An 18,961-nucleotide genomic window follows, 5' to 3' on the forward strand; every position below is an offset into this window, starting at 1 on the left:
CTACGGCTTGCCCAAGGTCATCCAGCCAGGTGCAAGTGGAGGAGGAGTGGGGAATCAAACCAGGTTCTCCCAGATTAGAGTCTGCGCACTTAACCACGACACCAAACTGGCTCTCTTGTCAGAGCTACGGCTTGCCCAAGGTCATCCAGCCAGGTGGAAGTGGAGGAATGGGGAATTAAACCCGGTTCTCCCAGATTAGAGTCCGCGCACTGAACCACCACACCAAACTGGCCACCAGTGTTCCCTCTAAGCTGAGTTAGTGTGAGCTGTTTCACAGTTTTTTAGCCTCCGGCTCACAGATTTCTGCCTTAGCTCAGGAAGGATGTGGCTCCAGAGCAAACTAATTTATGCAGTAGCCAAATCGCTCGCTCACAACTTGAATGCCAGTGGCTCACAAAGTGGAATTTTTGCTCACAGGACTCCGCAGCTTAGAGGGAGTGTTGGTGCCAACATCTGAACACAGCCCTCCCTCTTTGCCCATTTGTCTTTGGCTTCCCCTCATTCGTGCACAGGAGGGTTCCCCCCAGAGAACCCCCCATCCAGGGGTTTCCCAGCCCCACCTCGCTTTCAGTGCCTGCATCCGCCCTCCCCAGACGCTCCAGAAGGAGCCAGTTTGGTCTCGTGGTGAAGTGCGCGGACTCTAATCTGGGAGGGCCGGGTTTGATTCCCCACTCCTCCACTTGCACCTGGCTGGATGACCTTGGGCAAGCCGTAGTTCTGATAAGAGCTGTCCTTGAAAAAGAGCCATTTCTGTCAGAGCTCTCTCAGCCCCGCCTACCTCACAGGGTATCTCTGTTGTGGGGAGGGGAAGAGAAAGGAGCTTGTAAGCGCTCTCAGACACCTTTGGGTAGCGAAGGGCCATGGGGTATAAATCCAATCTTTTCTCTTCTTCTTCTTCCTCCCTCCCCACTCGGTGCCTGGCTGCGACACACACAAACACACTCTGCGGGAAAGCTCTGCGCGAGACACTGCCTGGGGGCGTTCCCACACGCAAATCATTAGAACGGCACACTCAGCTCGGAAGCAGCAAGTACGCCAAGACCCGGTGCTGCTCTGGACAGTCCAGCCAGGCTCCGGGCTGTTTGGTCTCGTCGCCATTCCCACACCCCCACGTGGGGGTCCAGATGCGCCGGCTCCGCCAGCCAGCCTCTTAGAGGACCCCCCCACCCCCCCACACACACGAGGGGTCACGGAACCTTTCTAGCACTGTTGGCTTCACAGGGGACAATGGTAGGGACACCTACTTCCAGCTCAACATCTGATAGATCAGCTTTCTCTGGAATCTAGAGAGACAAAGAGAAAAGACAGGTCAACTCAACGGAACAGATCTGGCTCGGTATCGCTCCCCCCCCCGCTTATTTTCATCAGCTGGCTTTCCCAAAACACCAGAGGGGTTTTCTTTTGGCCGGGCTGCATGCCCTTTGCTCTTTTGGTGGGCAGATTCTTTTTTTTTTAAAGCCCCCCGAAGGGTTTTTTTTAATTGCATTTTCTATAAACTACAGAAAAAAGGGAGGGTACTAATACAATCTACAAGAATGGAAGACAGAAAAGTAGATCCAAGGTGTGGTGATCATACAAAATGCTTACAAACCCACACCTCATGGCATAAACCTGCGATCCCCCGCGATCACCTTGAAGGTGACAATTAGATATGTCGCTTATAGAAGCTCTAGCCCATATTGACTGTTTGGAGTATATTGCTATAACACATTTAGATTTCTCATATGCAAACATCAGGTATCCTCATCATCTCTTAACCTTTAAAATATCAATTTCTACCCGTCTGGCTGTTGTGTTCTGCCCATCTGGCTGTTCAAAAGTTCTTATTAGCCTCTGGCTGTAATCCTCCCAACATCCAAATTTTTTTAAATTGAATTGCTAAATAGAACAGACCTTGACTTAAATATATTTCTTGCCAAGACACATATCATTTAAAATCTTATGTCAGAAACCCATTTAAGCATCAAATCACATCCACTCAGACTATAATTACAATCCTATCAATCTCATATTTTAAAGTTAACATAGCCTAATTTAGTTGAAATTATTAAGATCCTTTCAAGAAGGCTTCGACATCTCTTCCATTTCTAATGCTAATCTGAATAATAATAATAATAATAATATTGTGTGGACTGCCCCTCTGATAGCTCTATGGATGCAGCATTCAGTGTTTCTTTTTTTAAAATACTTCTTATTGCTTTTCTTCCTACACACTACAAAGACTATAACCTACAAAACTAAAACTATGAAGAGAGTAACAAGGACCTTTGATAGGCTAATCGAATGCTTTGAGTGTATGTCTACCTGCTAAAAATTTCATTAAATTCTTTAAAATCTAATAAAAGTGTTCAAAAAGAAAGAACATAAAGGCATTCTTGATGTTACATCTCATCTGGTTGAGAATATAAGTAAGTTAAACGTCAACATAGGTAATCTTAGATCTTCACTTAGGTTTCTTCTTAGCTTTGGTTTTCTTCTTCTTTTGCCAGGGGAGATTTACTTTAAAAGTTTTAGGGGCCGTAGCTCCTAAATCCGAATCCGAGACAGAGTCAAAGATTTCACCCAAAGACACGGAAGTAACTGTGGAAGACAAACTATTCGTATCGGATTTCTGTTCTTCGCTGTCCCCCCCCCCGTTGCCTTTTCTTCCTCTGCTCCACAGCAATCACCGTTTCCAAGGGTTCCCTTGGTTTTCACGTCTTCTCTGCTAGCTGCTACTGACCCTGATATTATTTTGGCCGTGGCTAAATTTCTGGCGGTGGCAGCTTGTAAGCAAGGGTGGAAACAGAGGGTGGGATTTCTAAGACTGGTTCCATCCAAGAGTCATTCCATCACTGAGCTGTTAAATAAAGGGGGGGGGGCAGGCGGAGTAGGTCTGGCTTATGTTATATTTCCTCCATTCACCCTCACGTACACAAGCTAAGCACAAACATTGTCCAAGCGTCCACAGTTGTTTTCGGGGCAAACTCACCCCGTGCACGGCTCCAGCTCCAAGCTGGTACTTTCTTCCTTCTGCAAGAGGTCTTCTATCCGTTCTCTAAAAGGAGAGAAATTAAAGGTGTTGGGAGACAGCTAAAATCCTGCGCAGAAACCCATCAAATAAAGGGGGTCAGTAAGTATTTATCGGGAGGTGGTGGATGCTCCTTCGCTGGACGTTTCCAAGTGGAGGCTGGACAACTATCTTTCTGGTATGTTGTAAGGCTATTTTTTGGCTATGCTCCTGCAGAGTGCAGAGGGTTGGACTAGATGACCTGCAAGGTCCCTTCCAACTCTAACGTTCTATGATTCTATTTATTTATTTTTTAAAGGGTATAATGCAGGGGTGGCAAAACTGCAGTTCGGGAGCCCCATGTGGCTCTTTCACACAGTCTAATTTAATGTTAATAAAAAGCAAATTTACATATTTTTCAATAAAAACATGTGTGTAATATAAGAACATAAGAGAAGCCAATGCTGGATCAGGCCAACGGCCCATCTAGTCCAACACTCTGTCACACAGTAGCCAAAAATACCAGGTGCCATCAGGAGGTCCAGCAGTGGGGCCAAGACACTAGAAGGCCTCCCACTCTTGCCCCCCCCCCCAAGCACCAAGAATACAGAGCATCCCTTGCCCCAAGCCTGAGAGTCCCTATCTATAGCTTGTGGCTAATAGCCACTGATGGACCTCTGCTCCATATGCTTATCTAATTCCCTCTTGAAGCCACCACCACCTCCTGTGGCCGTGAATTCCACGAGTTCATTACTCTTTGGGTGAAGAAGGACTTCCTTTTATCCGTTCTAACCCGACTGCTCAGCAATTTCATGGAGTGCCCACGAGTTCTCGTCTTGTGAGAAAGGGAGAAAAGGACTTCTTTCTCCACCTGCTCTATCCCAGGCATAATCTTATAAACCACGATCATGTCACCCCCTCAGCCGGGGTTTCTCCAAGCTGAAGAGCCCCAAGCGCTTTAACCTTTCATATGGAAAGTGTTCCAACCCTTTTATCATCCTAGTTGCCCTTTTCTGCACCTTTTCCAATGCTATAATATCCTTCCTGAGGTGTGGTGTCTTGTTCATGTCTTGCGGCTCTCAAACATCTGACGTTTATTCTGTGGGGCTGTCACGTTAAACCAGTTTGGCCACCCCTGGAAATGTTTTCAGGGTGTTTCTCTGGTGTTTCTATGAGCCAGGAGAACTCAAAACAGGTCACTTCTCATTGGTTACGCGGCGCCTGGGGTCAGCAGAGGAAGAGGCGGAGCCTTCCAGCAGCAACCAAAGACAACCTCAGAGTCAAGCAAGAGGAGGCTTTGTGAGTGCTAGCGTGGAATGGGAAGGAAAGAAGAAGAAGAAGAAGAAGAAGAAGAGGAGATTGGATTTATACCCCGCCCTTCACTTGGAGTCTCAGAGCGGCTTACAAACTCCTTTCCCTTCCTCTCCCCACAACAGACACCCTGTGAGGTGGGTGGGGCTGAGAGAACTCTGACACAAACGGCTCTTTTTCAAGGACAGCTGTGCCAGAGCTTGTGACTGACCCAAGGTCACATCAGCGAGGTGCAAGTGGAGGAGTGGGGAATCAAACCCGGTTCTCCCAGATTAGAGTCCACGCACTTAACCACTACACCAAACTGGCTCCTGGAACTCTTGCGGGGGGGCGGGGGGGGGGGGGGGGGGAGAAGGACCACAGGGATCACCCCCTCCTTTACCTCCGGTGACCTTAAAAGTCAGCAGGTGCACCTGCATAACAAATGCCCAGTCGAGTATTCATAACACCCTTACAAATATTCAGTGTTTTAACAAGAATTTTTATGGTTTGGTTCTGCTCTGACTGGGACTGGAAACAGAAATCCTTTTCGACACTTTTACCCACCCAAGAGGCTTTCAACTGGGGAGATTAGAGAATGAATCAGAGGCCTTCGGCATGTGCTCAATTGATGGGCTATGGCAGGGGTGTCAAACATGCGGCACAGGGGCCGCATCAGGCCCCACCCCGGAGGGCTTCCATCAGGCCCGCAGTGGAACTGGCTGCCTTCTGCTGCTTCTTCCAGTTCTGCTGCTGCTGCGTCATCGTAGGTTTGCAGCTTACAGCTACACAGCTGAACAGCATACTCAAGACTGCAGGAGCACAGACATTTTGATGCAATAATTCAGAGCAAGAGGTGTCAGTTGTCAAGACACTGTTAAATAAACAAAATATTGTAGAGTGTGCTAATGTTTTAAGCATGATTTTATTTTAAGTAAAAAAAAATCCTTTGTGTTTGTGCCCTTTATAAAGTTTATCTCTCCGCTACCTGGCATTACATTTTATGACACACGTGGCCCGGCCCAACAATGTCTCATTTATGTCATATCCAGCCCTCATAACAAATGAGTTCGACACCCTTGAGCTATGGTGTCTGTCTGTCTGTCTGTCTCTCTCTCTCACACACACACACGATTTCAGAACACCAGACAAGCAATCAGTAAAACCTGGCTTGAGACTGAAAAAAAGAAGAAACAAGCACACATGTCTTCCGCTGATAAACATTTGATTTTGGAAGGATAAAAACACATTCGTTTCAAAAGGGGGGTGCTACACCAAGACCCTAAAAAGATATTGGGACTTTTGAGTGGTAGGTTTCCACTTACACCACATTCTCAATGAACTCCTTCTGGTCCTCCGGAATAGTCACAGGATGCTTGGCGGCGTTGGGGGACACGTAGGACAAAGCCCCCGCCCCGTTGGCTTGAGAGCGCTTCTCATCGTACTGCTCCTGCAGCTGCCGCTGCTCTTCTCGATTTAAATAAGGGATTCCTTCAAAAGAGAATAAACCATTTTGCGGCTGGGAAGATCCGCAGCGGAGTCTCCCAGATCCGACACTCTAACCACGGCTCCGCGCTGCCTCTCGGGCTGCCTTTATGTCTCTCTCTCTCTCTCTCTCCCCCAGGCCAGGGACCCTGGTTGATAGAGGGAGATTCATAGCTTTAAGTGAAGCTGTCATGCACCCCAGCGGCAAGGAATGTGCGGCACATCAAAACAGCTGGAAAGGATGGGTAAGGACTTGCGTGCATAAGAGAGATCTCCCCAAAAGGTAGCTGCTGTAAGCAATTAACACAAGTAAAAGGGTTGTTTTACTTGCTCTGTCTGTTTGTATGTACCTCTTCGTGGGCCAGATCTCGGCAGACCAAGAGTTTGTCACATTTTTCTGCCTGTTTCTTCCCCCCCCCCCACCTCACCCCCAATGTGACCATCACTAGCCACAGGAAACTCTGCAAGTGCCTAGTTAAAATCAGTGCACTTCACTAAGCCCGGAAGAAGGGACCGGGCGTCTATTATTTGGGGCCATGAAAATCTAGGAGCTGCTTGCCACATGGGCAAAATTCTGCGGGCTTCCTTTCTGCTTAAGGGAAAGACAGATCTGCAGAGCCAGTTGCTCTGTAGTTGCTCTAGAACAGGGCTGCCAGGGTGCCCACTGCCCCCTTTTCTGGTGCCCGCCACGTGTCTCTAGGCTGTGGGTGGGGACAGGGCTTCTGACTGGGCACTGGGGACTAGACTGGCTGTGCAGAACTTAGATTCTGCACACACGGGGAGGCGGGAACTGATCTACCACTGCGGCCAAGAGAAAGGACAGCACTCATTTCCGAGAGATGGGGAATAAGAAAACTTACCATTGTGAAAAACTTTATTAAAATCAAATCCCTGGTTTGCTAAAAAGTCTATGCTTGAGCTCTGGGAAGATAAAGAGAGAAAAAATAGGACAGATGGCACAGGTCACTGGAGCCCAATAAAACGTTCTGGTCAAAACTTATAAAGCTGCTGCTAAGCAAATCACCGGACCGCTACATGCACCCTTGCAGAGAATGAGAATCCCAGGCAGGAAAGCTGACGCGGTGTTTAAGGCTTCCACAACGGAAGGTGCGACCTCTTTGGGACCGGGAACCTGTGGCACGGTTTGGGCACCACACGTGACTAGGACCCCTCTTCCTCAGAGAGGTCAAGCATCCAGGACCCCCCAAGAGTTCCAGTCCTCGGTAGCAGTTTCGCATTTCCTGATCCCTCTTTCCCCCCCTAAAGGACCAGCAGCCTAAGGCCATTTCAAATGTGATCTTTGTGGTTGGCCGAGCAGCGTATATTTTCCCATAAGCGGCCTGTCCGTCCTGAGGCTACAGCCAAAGGACCAAGATACAGGGTTAAACAAATAAAACACCGTTGAGCTTCCCGAACTGGGTCTCAGCTCAGTATCCATGAGAAACCTGCAGGTAGAAAAGGGGCTTTGGAAGCCCCCCTCAAGCATTCCTTAGGTGTTAGAAGACCGGGGCACGGGGAAGAGAAGCCCGCAGACCGATTTTCTCACTAACCTGACAGACAAATTTGATATCTGGCGAGGTTCTGTTGAAAGGTTTGGGAAAGATATAGAAGTTAAATGATTTCATGATGTGCCTAGGGAAGGTAAGAGAGACAGAGGTCAGCTGACGCGTTACCCCATGTTGACAAGGCCTAGATTGCGAAGCGTGAAATCAGGAGAGCCACGTACTTCTCTTCCGTGAGGTCATATTTAAAAGTGCAGAGTCCAAACTGGAACAGCAAGAAACCCATGGAATGCTAGAGGGGGAAAAGAGGGACAAAACAGGTCGGTTCAGAGCTTCGTTCAGAGCTGAGGACCGAGCGGAAAGCCCGATGTTCTAGAAAAACTCATTTTCTGGTCCTTGCGGCCACAGGCTTGAGAACTTTAATATGTGAAGTGAGAGACACAGAAGCACAGACAGAAGATGTCAAGATGTAAATGTATTCACAAAACTGTGGCTTTCAAGTGGGCAGGCGCACATCCCACACCCTTTTGCACAAACGTTAACTGTAGAATCCACTGACAAGAACCATTTACAAAGGATAACAGAAATCCACGGAGGATTCTCCCTGAGGGTGAAGAACGGATCCTCATTCCTTGAGGTGAACAAGCAGAAAAGGAACCGTACCTCCTACTGGTCTGCTCTCTTTGACAGTACTGGAATGAGCCATTGCCACAGATAAATTAACAGTGTAATTAAATCACAAACTGTGAACAGGGATATCTGTTCGACATGAAAAACAGGATTTTTGCATCCTTTAATTCTTGGCTAGATTTCCTAAGCACAACAAATACCGAGAGCCAAAAGGTGAACTCTGCACTTGCTGGCGTTTTCGACATAATTAAACTTTAACCCCTGCCCATCACGTGCAATTACCAGCCAAAAGAGGTCTTCTTTCCCTTTAGTGCTACACTCAGCACAGAGAAGACCAGAAGGCTCTCCTGGGCCACGTCATGCATCCATGGGCAAAAGCGTCTCAAAAGCAGCACCCCAGTGAAAGAACGGCAGGTTTACCTTTTTCAGCTTCTGATACCTTTCTTCGGGGGTGTCAAAGCCATTGGTCAGTGCGCTGACGGACGGTCCATCACTGATTCCTAATAATTACAAAGCAAGAAGGAGGAAGGTTTTTATACCCCACTTTTCTCTGCCTGAAGGAGTCTCAAAGTGGCTTACAATCGCCTTTCCCTTCCTCTCCCACAACAGGCAACTTGCAAGGTTGGTGGGGCTGAGAGAACCGTGACTGGCCCAAGGTCACCCAGCAGGCCTCATGTGGAGGAGGAGTGGGGAATCAAACCCAGCTCTCCAGATTAGAGTCCGAATAACCACTCTTAACCACTATATAAGGGACCACTCTTAACCACTATATAAGGGACCACCTTTCCCCATATGTTCCCCCAAGGGCACTACGGTTGGGGATGCAACACCTCCTGGTGATGCCAGGCCCCAAAGATGCCAGTCTTGCTGTAACCAGAGCCAGGGCTTTTTCGGTGGCGGCTCCCAGAGGAGATCCGGGCCCTGCGGGACCTTGTGCAGTTCCGCAGGGCCTGTAAGACGGAGCTCTTACGACAGGCTTTTGAGTAGGAGCCGCCACTACCGCACCACCACTACTGCATCACCATTACCGCACCATCGTGCCGCACCACCACCACTAAGTGGGTTAGGTAACATCGTGGCATGCGATGGCCCTGTGACAAGTTATTTATAATACCACGTGGAACCCGTACCACTGAACTGAGAGTAACATTCCCAGGAGGCCACGGAACTGGGACTACCATCCCCAGGATACCCTCTTGTGATTGAAGATCTTTTTGTAACATCTAGAGCACTTTATGTTGTTGTAAATGTCGGTTTTATCTTGTTTTTACTGTTTCAACTACTGGCATATGTTGCCCTATTTGTGAGCCGCCCTGAGCCCGCTTGCGGGGAGGGCAGGCTATAAATTTGAATAAATAAACAAATAAATACCACGCTGGTTCTCATTTAACAACACACATTAAAATGTTTAAGAGCCTCTTGAAGTGTCTCAGTGAGGCAAAGTAGGTCAGTGTCTGGGGGTTACTCTCCACATCCGTTAGGGCTTTTTTGCTTCAAAGAGACCACCAATTGCTCCCTGATTCGCCATCGCCACCAAAAAAAAAAAGGACGCAAATCTTTCATTCTTCTTGTGCCCTCTAGAGACTGAATACGTTGCTACACGTGGAGTTGCCGCACTGGCCCAATGCAAAAATTCAGCGCTTTGGCATTTATCAACATTATTGCAGCTCGGCTATGGTCCACGGAGTGGGAACTTTTCAGAGAAGTGACCCATGAAATATTGCAGGTTCAGACCCTTACAGGATCGTTTAACAAAAGGAACTCCACAACTTGAGTTATTGGCCCCGCAGTACCTGAGAACTCTCCATCGATTGCCAAAAAGTCTGCCTCTTCAATAGCTTCATAAACTTTGCTGAGGTTCTCCTTAAAATCTGTAGACAGCCAAGAAAGGGAGAGGGGGAAAATCAGACCACCCCACTACTACGCTCTTCTGCATAGCTCAAAAAGCAGACATGGGACAGACATAAAAGGCTCTTCCCTTCCACCACCACCCCAAGCTCTGAAATCCAAAGACAGCATTGCCGAGAGTTTGATTAATAATTTAGGAATCTTCCCTCCATTCAGCTAATGCACTTTATTCACAAGGTAACTGTGACGACCCCTTATCTGGGGAGGTCTGGTTTTACTTTAAAAGTGTTCTTTATGTTTTGTTCTAATGTGTATATTCGGCTGCCGCCAGGAAATTTAAGGCTTTCCAAACCTTTATCCTATAATATTTCTATCACTGGGTAGGTAAGGTGGAGGTTTTAGGCTTTCATGAGGGTCTATGTGTTTCATGAGGAAGTATGTCTTTCAGAGCTGGCAGACTTAAATAAAAGATTTATTGAAATAATCCATAAATAACAGGGTAGAACAAGATATCTAATAATATGTAATCAATGAACCATTGCTTGGTGTATCACACACAATATGCTCTCTTACTGACAGGGATTTTTCAAGTAACTTTGTAACTCAATACTCAGGGTCATATAGGTTTCCTATTTCATTCCCGTCTGTCACTCAGACTTTTTATTTTTCTCTTTAACTTTACTTTCTTCTTTCCTTATACTTTCAACTTTTCTTCATACACAAAACTTAACTCTTGTATCACACACCATACTGTCTCTCTCTCAGACTTCAGAACTAACTTATCCCACACAGGGATGTGTCTCACTCCTCTCATACACAGAACTTAACTGAACTCCTGCTTCTCTCACAAAACTCAGAACTTAACTAACTCCCTAACTGTCTTTATCAACTGTCTAGACTGTCACTCTTGACTGACATACCCGTTCATCCACTAATTTTTACGTCCAAAACCCCTCCCCCTTTCTGCCAATCACCAATCACACCACTTGCCTGTTATAACCACCCTAGACTATCTCTCACCACCATGCAACCAAACTTTTAAAGACACACACACAAATAAAACAAGGAATCGTTACAGTAACACTTTCCCACTTTAAATGCCGAGGCACTCCTTTACGCCAGTGTGGGGAAAAGCAGTCTTTTGTTGGCCCATCTGGCCTTGCAGACAGACTCCGATGAAGACACGGCCAGGGATGGTCTAAGAGTATGCCGCCCCTCTGTCTTTTTGCGTAACCTGCCCATTCCCAAAGCTTTCCTCATCTCCTACCACAAACTGAGGTGGTTGAGGGAAAGACATGTCAATTTCACCACCAATTTCAGTGAAGTTGACCAGGGTGGGAGAGGCTTGTTAACTTCACTCCTGGGTCCCTGAGATCAAAGTGTTAGCTGCACCTTGCCCTTCTGAAGGAAACAATGACAGGGAGCTGTCAGACTCCTGCAGCGATCAGCTCCCAACAGCTCCCATCCAAAGAAGTAAGGTTTATTGAGACACTGAGAGTATGCAGATATCATGGCACTTCCAGTGTTAGAACTGGCCTAAAGTGTGCAAAGCAAGCAGCTATACATTATTCAAGAGGGTCCCCTGATGGCTCAGGTCCAATCAGAGGCCAGGTAGAAACCCGCCAAAGTAACGGGCAATCATTCTCAGGAGAAATGTACACCAGACACTCAAGGTCGAAGGCTTCGGTTACATAGATAAAGGTCCCACTCACACGAGCGGGATGATCCGCTGCCGAAGGGGGGCAACTGAGAGCCAGAGCGAAAAGAACCGCAGGAGCGCGATCCGACGTGTCCCCGCGGCTCCGTGCTCCGGCAGCCGATCACACGTTGTGCAGCAACCCGGCAGTAGCGCAGTTGTGCACATGCGTGGAACGGGGAACGGCGCTGGCTGCAACGGGCTACCAGCACTTCCCCGATCATCCGGAAGGCAGTGCTCTGTTGCTACTACCTTTCAAATGTGTGTTTTCGGGCCAAAGGGCTGGATCGGGGACAGGTGCACGCCGCTTCCCAGATGTTGCAGTGTGATCGCCCCCGATCCGTCCCTCTTGCGGGGGAAATCCTCCCGTGTGACCGGGGCCAAAGAGAGGGAGGGGAATACAGCAGAAATGAAAGTTAACATTCCAGAGCCTCCCCCCCCCCTCACGCCCAGGGCAGCTAGAACAGCCAGAGGCCTCGCTGACAGGGAGCCAGCCGGCTGACAATTCTTTTTCTGCAGCCTTCTCAAGTGCCACAAGAACTACAGAAGAGAAGACACAAGACAACGTAGCCCTGCCATAAACAGCCACTCATGGAAAGGCAGAAAGGCCTGGTTAAGGAAGCTCCTTCTGTCAAGTGTTACGCAGGAGACACTTTCAAAACAGGGAAGAGAAGCACTAGACACAATGGAGCAGGAAGAGACCAGTGTCGCCTGGCATCATCTTTCCCACCGACAGACACAGGGGCTGAAGCCCCCCTCCGTGGGGGGAACTGTCAGATCCCCAGTTAAGACACGCTCCACAACTCTATTGCTTTATTAGAGATATGCTTACTACAGAACTGGTTCTTTGTCAGGACAAAAGAAAGCAAATTCAGCGGTTATAGGTAAGATTCAATGCACCCCCACACCCCGTCAGCAATCAGCCCCTAGCTATTATTGTGACAACCCTGACAGATATATGGTCTTATCTATTCTAGCCTCACAAAAGAGTCTCCAAGGCCAAATCCCATGAGAACAGGGCAGGCCAAGGGGTGCAACTTGAGGAATAATTATGGCTACAGACAGGCACTCAACCCCTACACACACTCCCCTCAGGAATTCCCTTCCCTCTAATACATGGCAAGGTACTTTTCTCCCTTTCTCACAATATAAGAACTCGTGGGCACTCCATGAAATTGCTGAGCAGTCGGGTTAGAACAGATAAAAGGAAGTCCTGCTTCACCCAAAGAGTGATTAACACATGGAACTCACTGCCACAGGAAGTGGTGGCGGCTACAAGCATGGACGGCTTCAAGAGGGAATTAGATAAGCATATGGAGCAGAGGCCCATCGGTGGCTCTTAGCCACAAGGTATAGGTAGGGACTCCGGGGCAAGTGATGCTCTGTATTTTTGGTGCTTGGGGGGGGGGTCAATGGGGGGAGATGCTCCTAGTGTCCTGGCCCCACTGCTGGACCTCCTGGTGGCCCCTGGTATTTTTGGCCACTGTGTGACAGTGTTGGACTGGATGGGCCATTGGCCTGATCCAACACTGGCTTCTCTATAAGCAGTGAAGCAAAAGGAAGAGAAGCGAAACTGAAACATTGACGGGAACTTCTCTATAAGCAGTGAAGCAAAATGAAGAGAAGCGAAACTGAAACCTTGACGGGAACGTAAGAACGAACACAAATGGTGACGGGGCTCAGTGGCACAGCATTTCCGTTGTCTGCCAAAATTCCCAGGCTCAATCCCCAGGATCTCCAGTTAAAAGGATCAGGCAGCAGGTGACGAGACAGATACTGCCACTCAGAGTAGACGAGACTGAGCATGACAGAGCAAAACTCCGAGTCAGCGGAAGGCAGCGTCATGTCTCCAGCATTCAAAGCACCAGCCGAAAGAATCAGGTGATGTGAAAGATTTTAACCTGAGACCCCGGAGAGCCGCCAAGCAGACAGAGACAGTCTTGTAGCCTCACTGTGCATAAGCCTGTGTGTTTTGCACTTACCCTGCTGTGTGCTTTCACAGACTATGACAGAAGAGAAGGTACTGCAAGGCCCCTCTTTCCTTGCGCTGCAAGAGACCCCGTCCCTCTCTGGGATCTGCCTTCCCCCTCCCGCACCTTGGATACTGCACATCCACACAGCAACTAACGTTCAGTGGTATACTGCATCGGGATGTGGAGGTTCTGTTTCATCCTGCAGGATAACAGCCAGCGGAGGGGGCATTTATTTCTCACCTCCACATGACAAGCCTTGCTGAGACTATCGGGAGTAGTGGTTGCCAACAAGCCTGGAGAAAAATGTCCCATCCCTTTAAAAGAGGCTTAAGGTGCAGAAACAAACAGATGAAGCTTTTTGTGGCCTGGAGATAAATGACATCCCAGTACAATGAACACCTGAAGCAGCCGTAGAGTGAATCAGACCTGTCAGTCCATCCAGGCCAGCCTCGTTTAGTCATGCTGGTAATGGCTCTCCAGAGTCTCAGGCAGAAAAGGTTCATTCCCATCCCCTCCTGCCTGGTCCCTTTTACCTGGAGATGCTGCCGGGGACTGGGACCTTCTACGTGCCAAGCAGAGGCTCTTCCACTGAGCCACGGCCCCTCTTGACAGCTCTCCAGGGTCTCAGGCGGAGGTCTCTCCCATCCCCTCCTGCCTGGCCCTTTTTAACTGGAGATGCCTCTGGGGATTGAACCTGGGACCTCCTGCATGCCAAGCGGAGGCTCTTCCACTGAGCCACGGCCCCTCTCTGCAGCTCTCCAGGGTCTCAGGCGGAGGTCTCTCCCATCCCCTCCTGCCTGGCCCTTTTTAACTGGAGATGCCTCTGGGGATTGAACCCGGGACCTTCTGCGTGCCAAGCAGATGTTCTGCCACTGAGCCACGGCCCCTCTTTATAGCTCTCCAGGGTCTCAGGCAGAGGTCTTTCCCATCACCTCCTGCCTGGTCCTTTTAAACTGGAGATGCCTCTGGGGATTGAACCTGGGACTTTCTGCATGCCAAGCAGGATGCTCTGCCACTGAGCCACGGCCCCTCTTTGCAGCTCTCCAGGGTCTCAGGCAGAGGTCTTCCCCATCACCTCCTGCCTGGTGTGGTCCTTTTAAGCTGGGGATTGAACCCGGGACTTTCTGCCTGCCAAGCAGGATGCTCTGCCACTGAGCCACGGCCCCTCTTTATAGCTCTCCAGGGTCTCAGGCAGAGGTCTTCCCCATCCCCTCCTGCCTGGTGTGGCCCTTTTAAGCTGGGGATTGAACCCGGGACTTTCTGCCTGCCAAGCAGGATGCTCTGCCACTGAGCCACGGCCCCTCTTTATAGCTCTCCAGGGTCTCAGGCAGAGGGCTTCCCCATCACCTCCTGCCTGGTCCTTTTTAACTGGAGGTGCTGCCGGGGACTGAACCTGCGACCTTCTGCATGCCAAGCAGAGGCTCTTCCACTGAGCCACAGCCCCTCTTTGCAGCTCTCCAGAGTCTCAGGTGGAGGTCTTTCCCATCACCTCCTGCCTGGTCCCTTTTAAACTGGAGATGCCGCCGCCGCCCTCCCCGCATTACTCCGCCTGGACTTTGCTCTGTTTCGTTCACATATTTATTCCCCAGCCTTCCTCCGCAGAGGCTGCAGCCCGCCTGGCCGGTGCGGAGAGGAGGGGGACCCGGGGCCCACTCTTTTTTTTGGGGGGGGCTAACTGACTGCCCCCCCCACACGCATAGCTAGTCACACGGGGGTGGTGGCGGCACTCTGCACATGCTCAGGGGCGCCCGGGCCGGGAGAACTCACTGCTCCTGGTCACCTCCATGCCCGCGGCTCGGGCTCCTCTCGCCGGCCTCTCTCCTCGGGCCGCCTCTCCCGCTTAGGCCCACGGAGGCACTTCCGGAAACAAACACCCCCCCTGCCTCCCCCGCGGCCCACGTGATAGGCGTCGCCGGGGTGATGACGACAACGAGGCTTCCCTCTCTCGGCCGCCGTCTCCCGCGTCGCGCGCTACTGAGCGTGCGCGGCTGACATCGCGCATGCGAGGTCGCCCAACCGAGCTCCTCTCGCCGTATCTCTTCTGCCCTCACTTGGGCGGGGCTGCCAAGCTGTCGGGAGCATAATACTCCCTCTCAGCAGTGGAGTCTTGTGAGCAAAAATTCTACTTTGTGAGCTACACTGGCATTAAAGTTGTGAGCGAGCCATTCGGCTGCTGCATAACTTAGTTTGCTCTGGAGTCATCCCTTCTTGAGCTGGGACAAAAATGTGTGAGCCGGAGGCTAAAAAACTGTGAGCTAGCTCTAACTCAGCTTAGAGGGAACACTTAGCTCCCTCTAAGCTGTGGAGTCTTGTGAGCAAAAATTCCACTTTGTGAGCTACACTGGCATGAAAGTTGAGAGCGAGCGATTGGGCTGCTGCCTGAATTAGTTTGCTCTCTGGAGCCACCTCCTTTCGGAGGCTAGAAAACTGTGAGCCGGCTCACACTAACTCAGCTTACAGGGACCCGGGGATGATTCCACGCGTGGGAAGGGCCTGTTGTGCCTGCGTGGATGCACGCCTGCGGCGGTCAGAATGAGCCGGCGAAGGGGAAAGGTGGAGGCAGTGAGGCTCGTGTCGATTGTGTGGCTTCCTCCAGTCCCAGGAGCCGGATTCAGCGTTGCCAACATTGGCTTGGGAAATTCCTGGAGATTTGGGTGGGGGCAGAACGTGGGGGAAGAGAGGGTTTTTGGAAGGGGTGGGACACAATCTCAGTGGTGTGCAATGGCATGTGGAGTCTACCCTGTGACACAGAAATGCAGATATAAAATATATGTTCTGCTATAAGTTTCTTGAGAGTCCCTCGGACTGCAAGGAGATCAAATCAGTCAGTCCTAAAAGAAATCAACCCTGACTGTTCCCTGGAAGGCCAGATCCTGAAGCTGAAGCTCAAATACTTTGGCCACCCAATGAGAAGGGAGCATTCCCTGGAGAAGAAGGCCCTGATGCTGGGAAAGACTGAAGGTCAAAGAAGAAGGGGACGGCAAAGGATGAGATGGTTAGACAGTGTCATCGATGCAACGAACATTAAATTGAGCCAACTCCAGAGGACGGAAGACAGGAGGGCCTGGCGTGATCTGGTCCATGGGGTCCGAAGAGTCGGACTCGACTGTGCGACTGAACAACAACAAATAAGTTTCTCTAATCAAAAGATTCTAGGTTACATATCAAAATCTGGATCTATTATGGTTAAACTTCTGAAGGCACAGTGACAGCTGTCGATAGGCATCAAGGAGAGCGTGTCAAGAATCCCATTCTTTCCCCCCTTGCCTCACGGCCTCAGTCTATTTTGAGGCTTAAAATGTGATGCAAAATTACCAAGTTCTTCCGTAAATCTTAAAAGGGACAAATACCCATCTACGATGTGCTTTTTAAGCGCCCTTGTTCAAAAGAAATTCTTCAGTCATTTTAAGATGCTGGTAATACCGCCCCCCCCCCCCCCTACACAACTTTCTTACATGACCACATGCGGTACACTTATAGACAGATGTACAATTGGAAAGTATGGTGCTGGAGAAGACTCTTGAGAGTCCCTTGGACTGCAAGAAGATCAAATCAGTCAATCCTAAAGGAAATCAACCCTGACTGTTCCCTGGAAGGCCAGATAATGAAAATGAAGCTCAAATACTTTGGCCACCAAATGCGAAGGGAGCCCTCACTGGAGAAGAAGACCCTGATGCTGGGAAAGATTGAAGGTCAAAGAAGACGGGGACGGCAAAGGATGAGATGGTTGGACAGTGTCATCGATGCAACGAACATGAAATTGAGCCAACTTCAGAAGACGGCGGAAGACCGGAAGGCCTGGCGGGATCTGGTCCATGGGGTCGCGAAGAGTCGGACTCGACTGTGCAACTGAACAACAACAACAATTGGAAAGGAAAATGCCTTTTCTGTCTATTTCGAGGCAAGGTCTACACACTAAGCATCGCACCGCCAGGCATAACACACTGCTGCAATAAAAAGCCGGCGATGCCGACTTGCAATCCTGTTTCCTCACCCAGGTGCTCTCCTGGACTGTCCGTCCCCCCTGCCGCCACACAGCCCCTGGCGAAAGACGCCCTCCTGTCCTGAGCACTTCCCTTGGGCATTTTCTGCAGAATGCTGGAGGGGTCTCGGCGGCCTCCCTGACCTCCCCGGCAGTCTGTTGTGCAAAGTGGGGCGCCGCTGCCGCCACCGAGAAATGCCTCGAAGTCTCTCTCTCGCTCTTTGAAGCCTGTCGGAGGGCAGTGCCCCAGGACGGGGGCAATGCTCCCTCTAAGCTGTGGAGCCTTGTGAGCAAACATTCTACTTTGCAAGCTGCTGGCATTAGAGTTGTGAGAGAGCGATTGGGCTGCTGCATCAATTAGTTTGCTCTTTAGCCCTCCTTCCTGAGCTGAGACAGAAACGCGTGAGCCAAAGGCTAAAAAAACTGTGAGCCGGCTCACACTCCCTCAGCTTAGAGGGAACACTGGACGGGGGTTAAAATGGTTTCCGGATATTGCCATTCCCATTCCATTAACAGAGTGAGGGTCCTCCTCTAGAGATGTGAAGGCCTGGAAAAATTCGGGGAGGGGGAAGGTTTTTTCCCCTGAAGCCTTTTTTGTTTTTTTCCGAAAAATTGGAAAAAGAAATTGATCATGGAACATTTTATTTTAACATGATGGATAAAATATTTTAAGACAAGGTGTTCAAATATTTTCCAAATAATTTCTAAAAAATATGTATGGTATCAGATTGATCTAATTTCTGTGCACTGAGGACAAGCAAGTCCTAGGTTACACACTGAACTCTCCAATGCAAGAACAAGATGCATTTCTCTCTTTAGGAGGTGCTATTGTCACAAGAAAAGAAAAACGTTTCAGTTTGGGTGGGTATTCTGTTTGTAATCATTGTTTGGGAACACTATATATTTAATATTTTAATATGCTAGTTGTGATAATTTCATCTGTTTGTAATCATTGTTTGGGAACACTATATATTTAATATTTTAATATGCTAGTTGTGATAATTTCATCTGTTTGTAATCATTGTTTGGGAACACTATATATTTAATATTTTAATATGCTAGTTGTGATAATTTCATCTGTTTGTAATCATTGTTTGGAAACACTATGGGGTATATTTAATATTTTTAATAGGCTAGTTGTGATAATTTCACGCCAAGTAAAAATGTCCATAGTCATAGTTTATGTCCCTCAAGTAACAGAATGACTTTCAATCTGGAAAGGAAAGAAGAAGTGCTAATGTGGCATTTTTTCCATTCTTCCGAAAATTTCCGTTTTCCCCCCAAGCTTCAAAATTTCCGGACATTCCCCCCGCACCCCCGGCTCTCCTGCAGGGCTGCAAGAACACGCTGCGAGGTCTGTCCGGTGCCAAGAGAGGGACACCCCCGGCCCCCCCGCTGGCTTCTTGGGGGTTGCAAGCAAGCAAGCGGGGGGGGGGACGCGGGACTCCGCCGGCGGATCCGGAGCGCGGCTCTTGCGCAAGCGGGGCAGAGGGGGCGGCAGGCAGGCAGAGGCGGGCAGGGGCGGCTCTCCCTCTCCTCCCCTCCTCTCCCCTCCCCTCCCCGCCC

At 49.5% G+C, this 18,961-nt stretch overlaps 1 protein-coding gene across 1 annotated transcript in view; it reads right to left on the reverse strand.

Annotated features, from left to right (window-relative positions):
- Window positions 1-15,279, reverse strand: part of PARN (poly(A)-specific ribonuclease) — a 41,914-nt gene extending 26,635 nt beyond the window's left edge. Inside the window, exons 1-9 of the mRNA XM_015409905.1 lie at window positions 15,181-15,279; window positions 9,690-9,767; window positions 8,317-8,396; window positions 7,491-7,558; window positions 7,315-7,396; window positions 6,625-6,685; window positions 5,605-5,770; window positions 2,972-3,037; window positions 1,245-1,283 (exon numbers count right to left, since the gene is read on the reverse strand). Of these exons, the coding sequence (XP_015265391.1) occupies window positions 1,245-1,283; window positions 2,972-3,037; window positions 5,605-5,770; window positions 6,625-6,685; window positions 7,315-7,396; window positions 7,491-7,558; window positions 8,317-8,396; window positions 9,690-9,767; window positions 15,181-15,199 (659 nt within the window). The 5' untranslated portion in view covers window positions 15,200-15,279. The remainder of the gene's footprint in view (window positions 1-1,244; window positions 1,284-2,971; window positions 3,038-5,604; window positions 5,771-6,624; window positions 6,686-7,314; window positions 7,397-7,490; window positions 7,559-8,316; window positions 8,397-9,689; window positions 9,768-15,180) is intronic.
- Between the last annotated feature and the right edge of the window lie 3,682 nt (window positions 15,280-18,961).

Source organism: Gekko japonicus, unplaced genomic scaffold (genome assembly GCF_001447785.1).
Source record: "Gekko japonicus isolate JY-2015 unplaced genomic scaffold, Gekko_japonicus_V1.1 scaffold78, whole genome shotgun sequence".
NCBI classification, from domain to species: Eukaryota; Metazoa; Chordata; class Lepidosauria; order Squamata; family Gekkonidae; genus Gekko; species Gekko japonicus.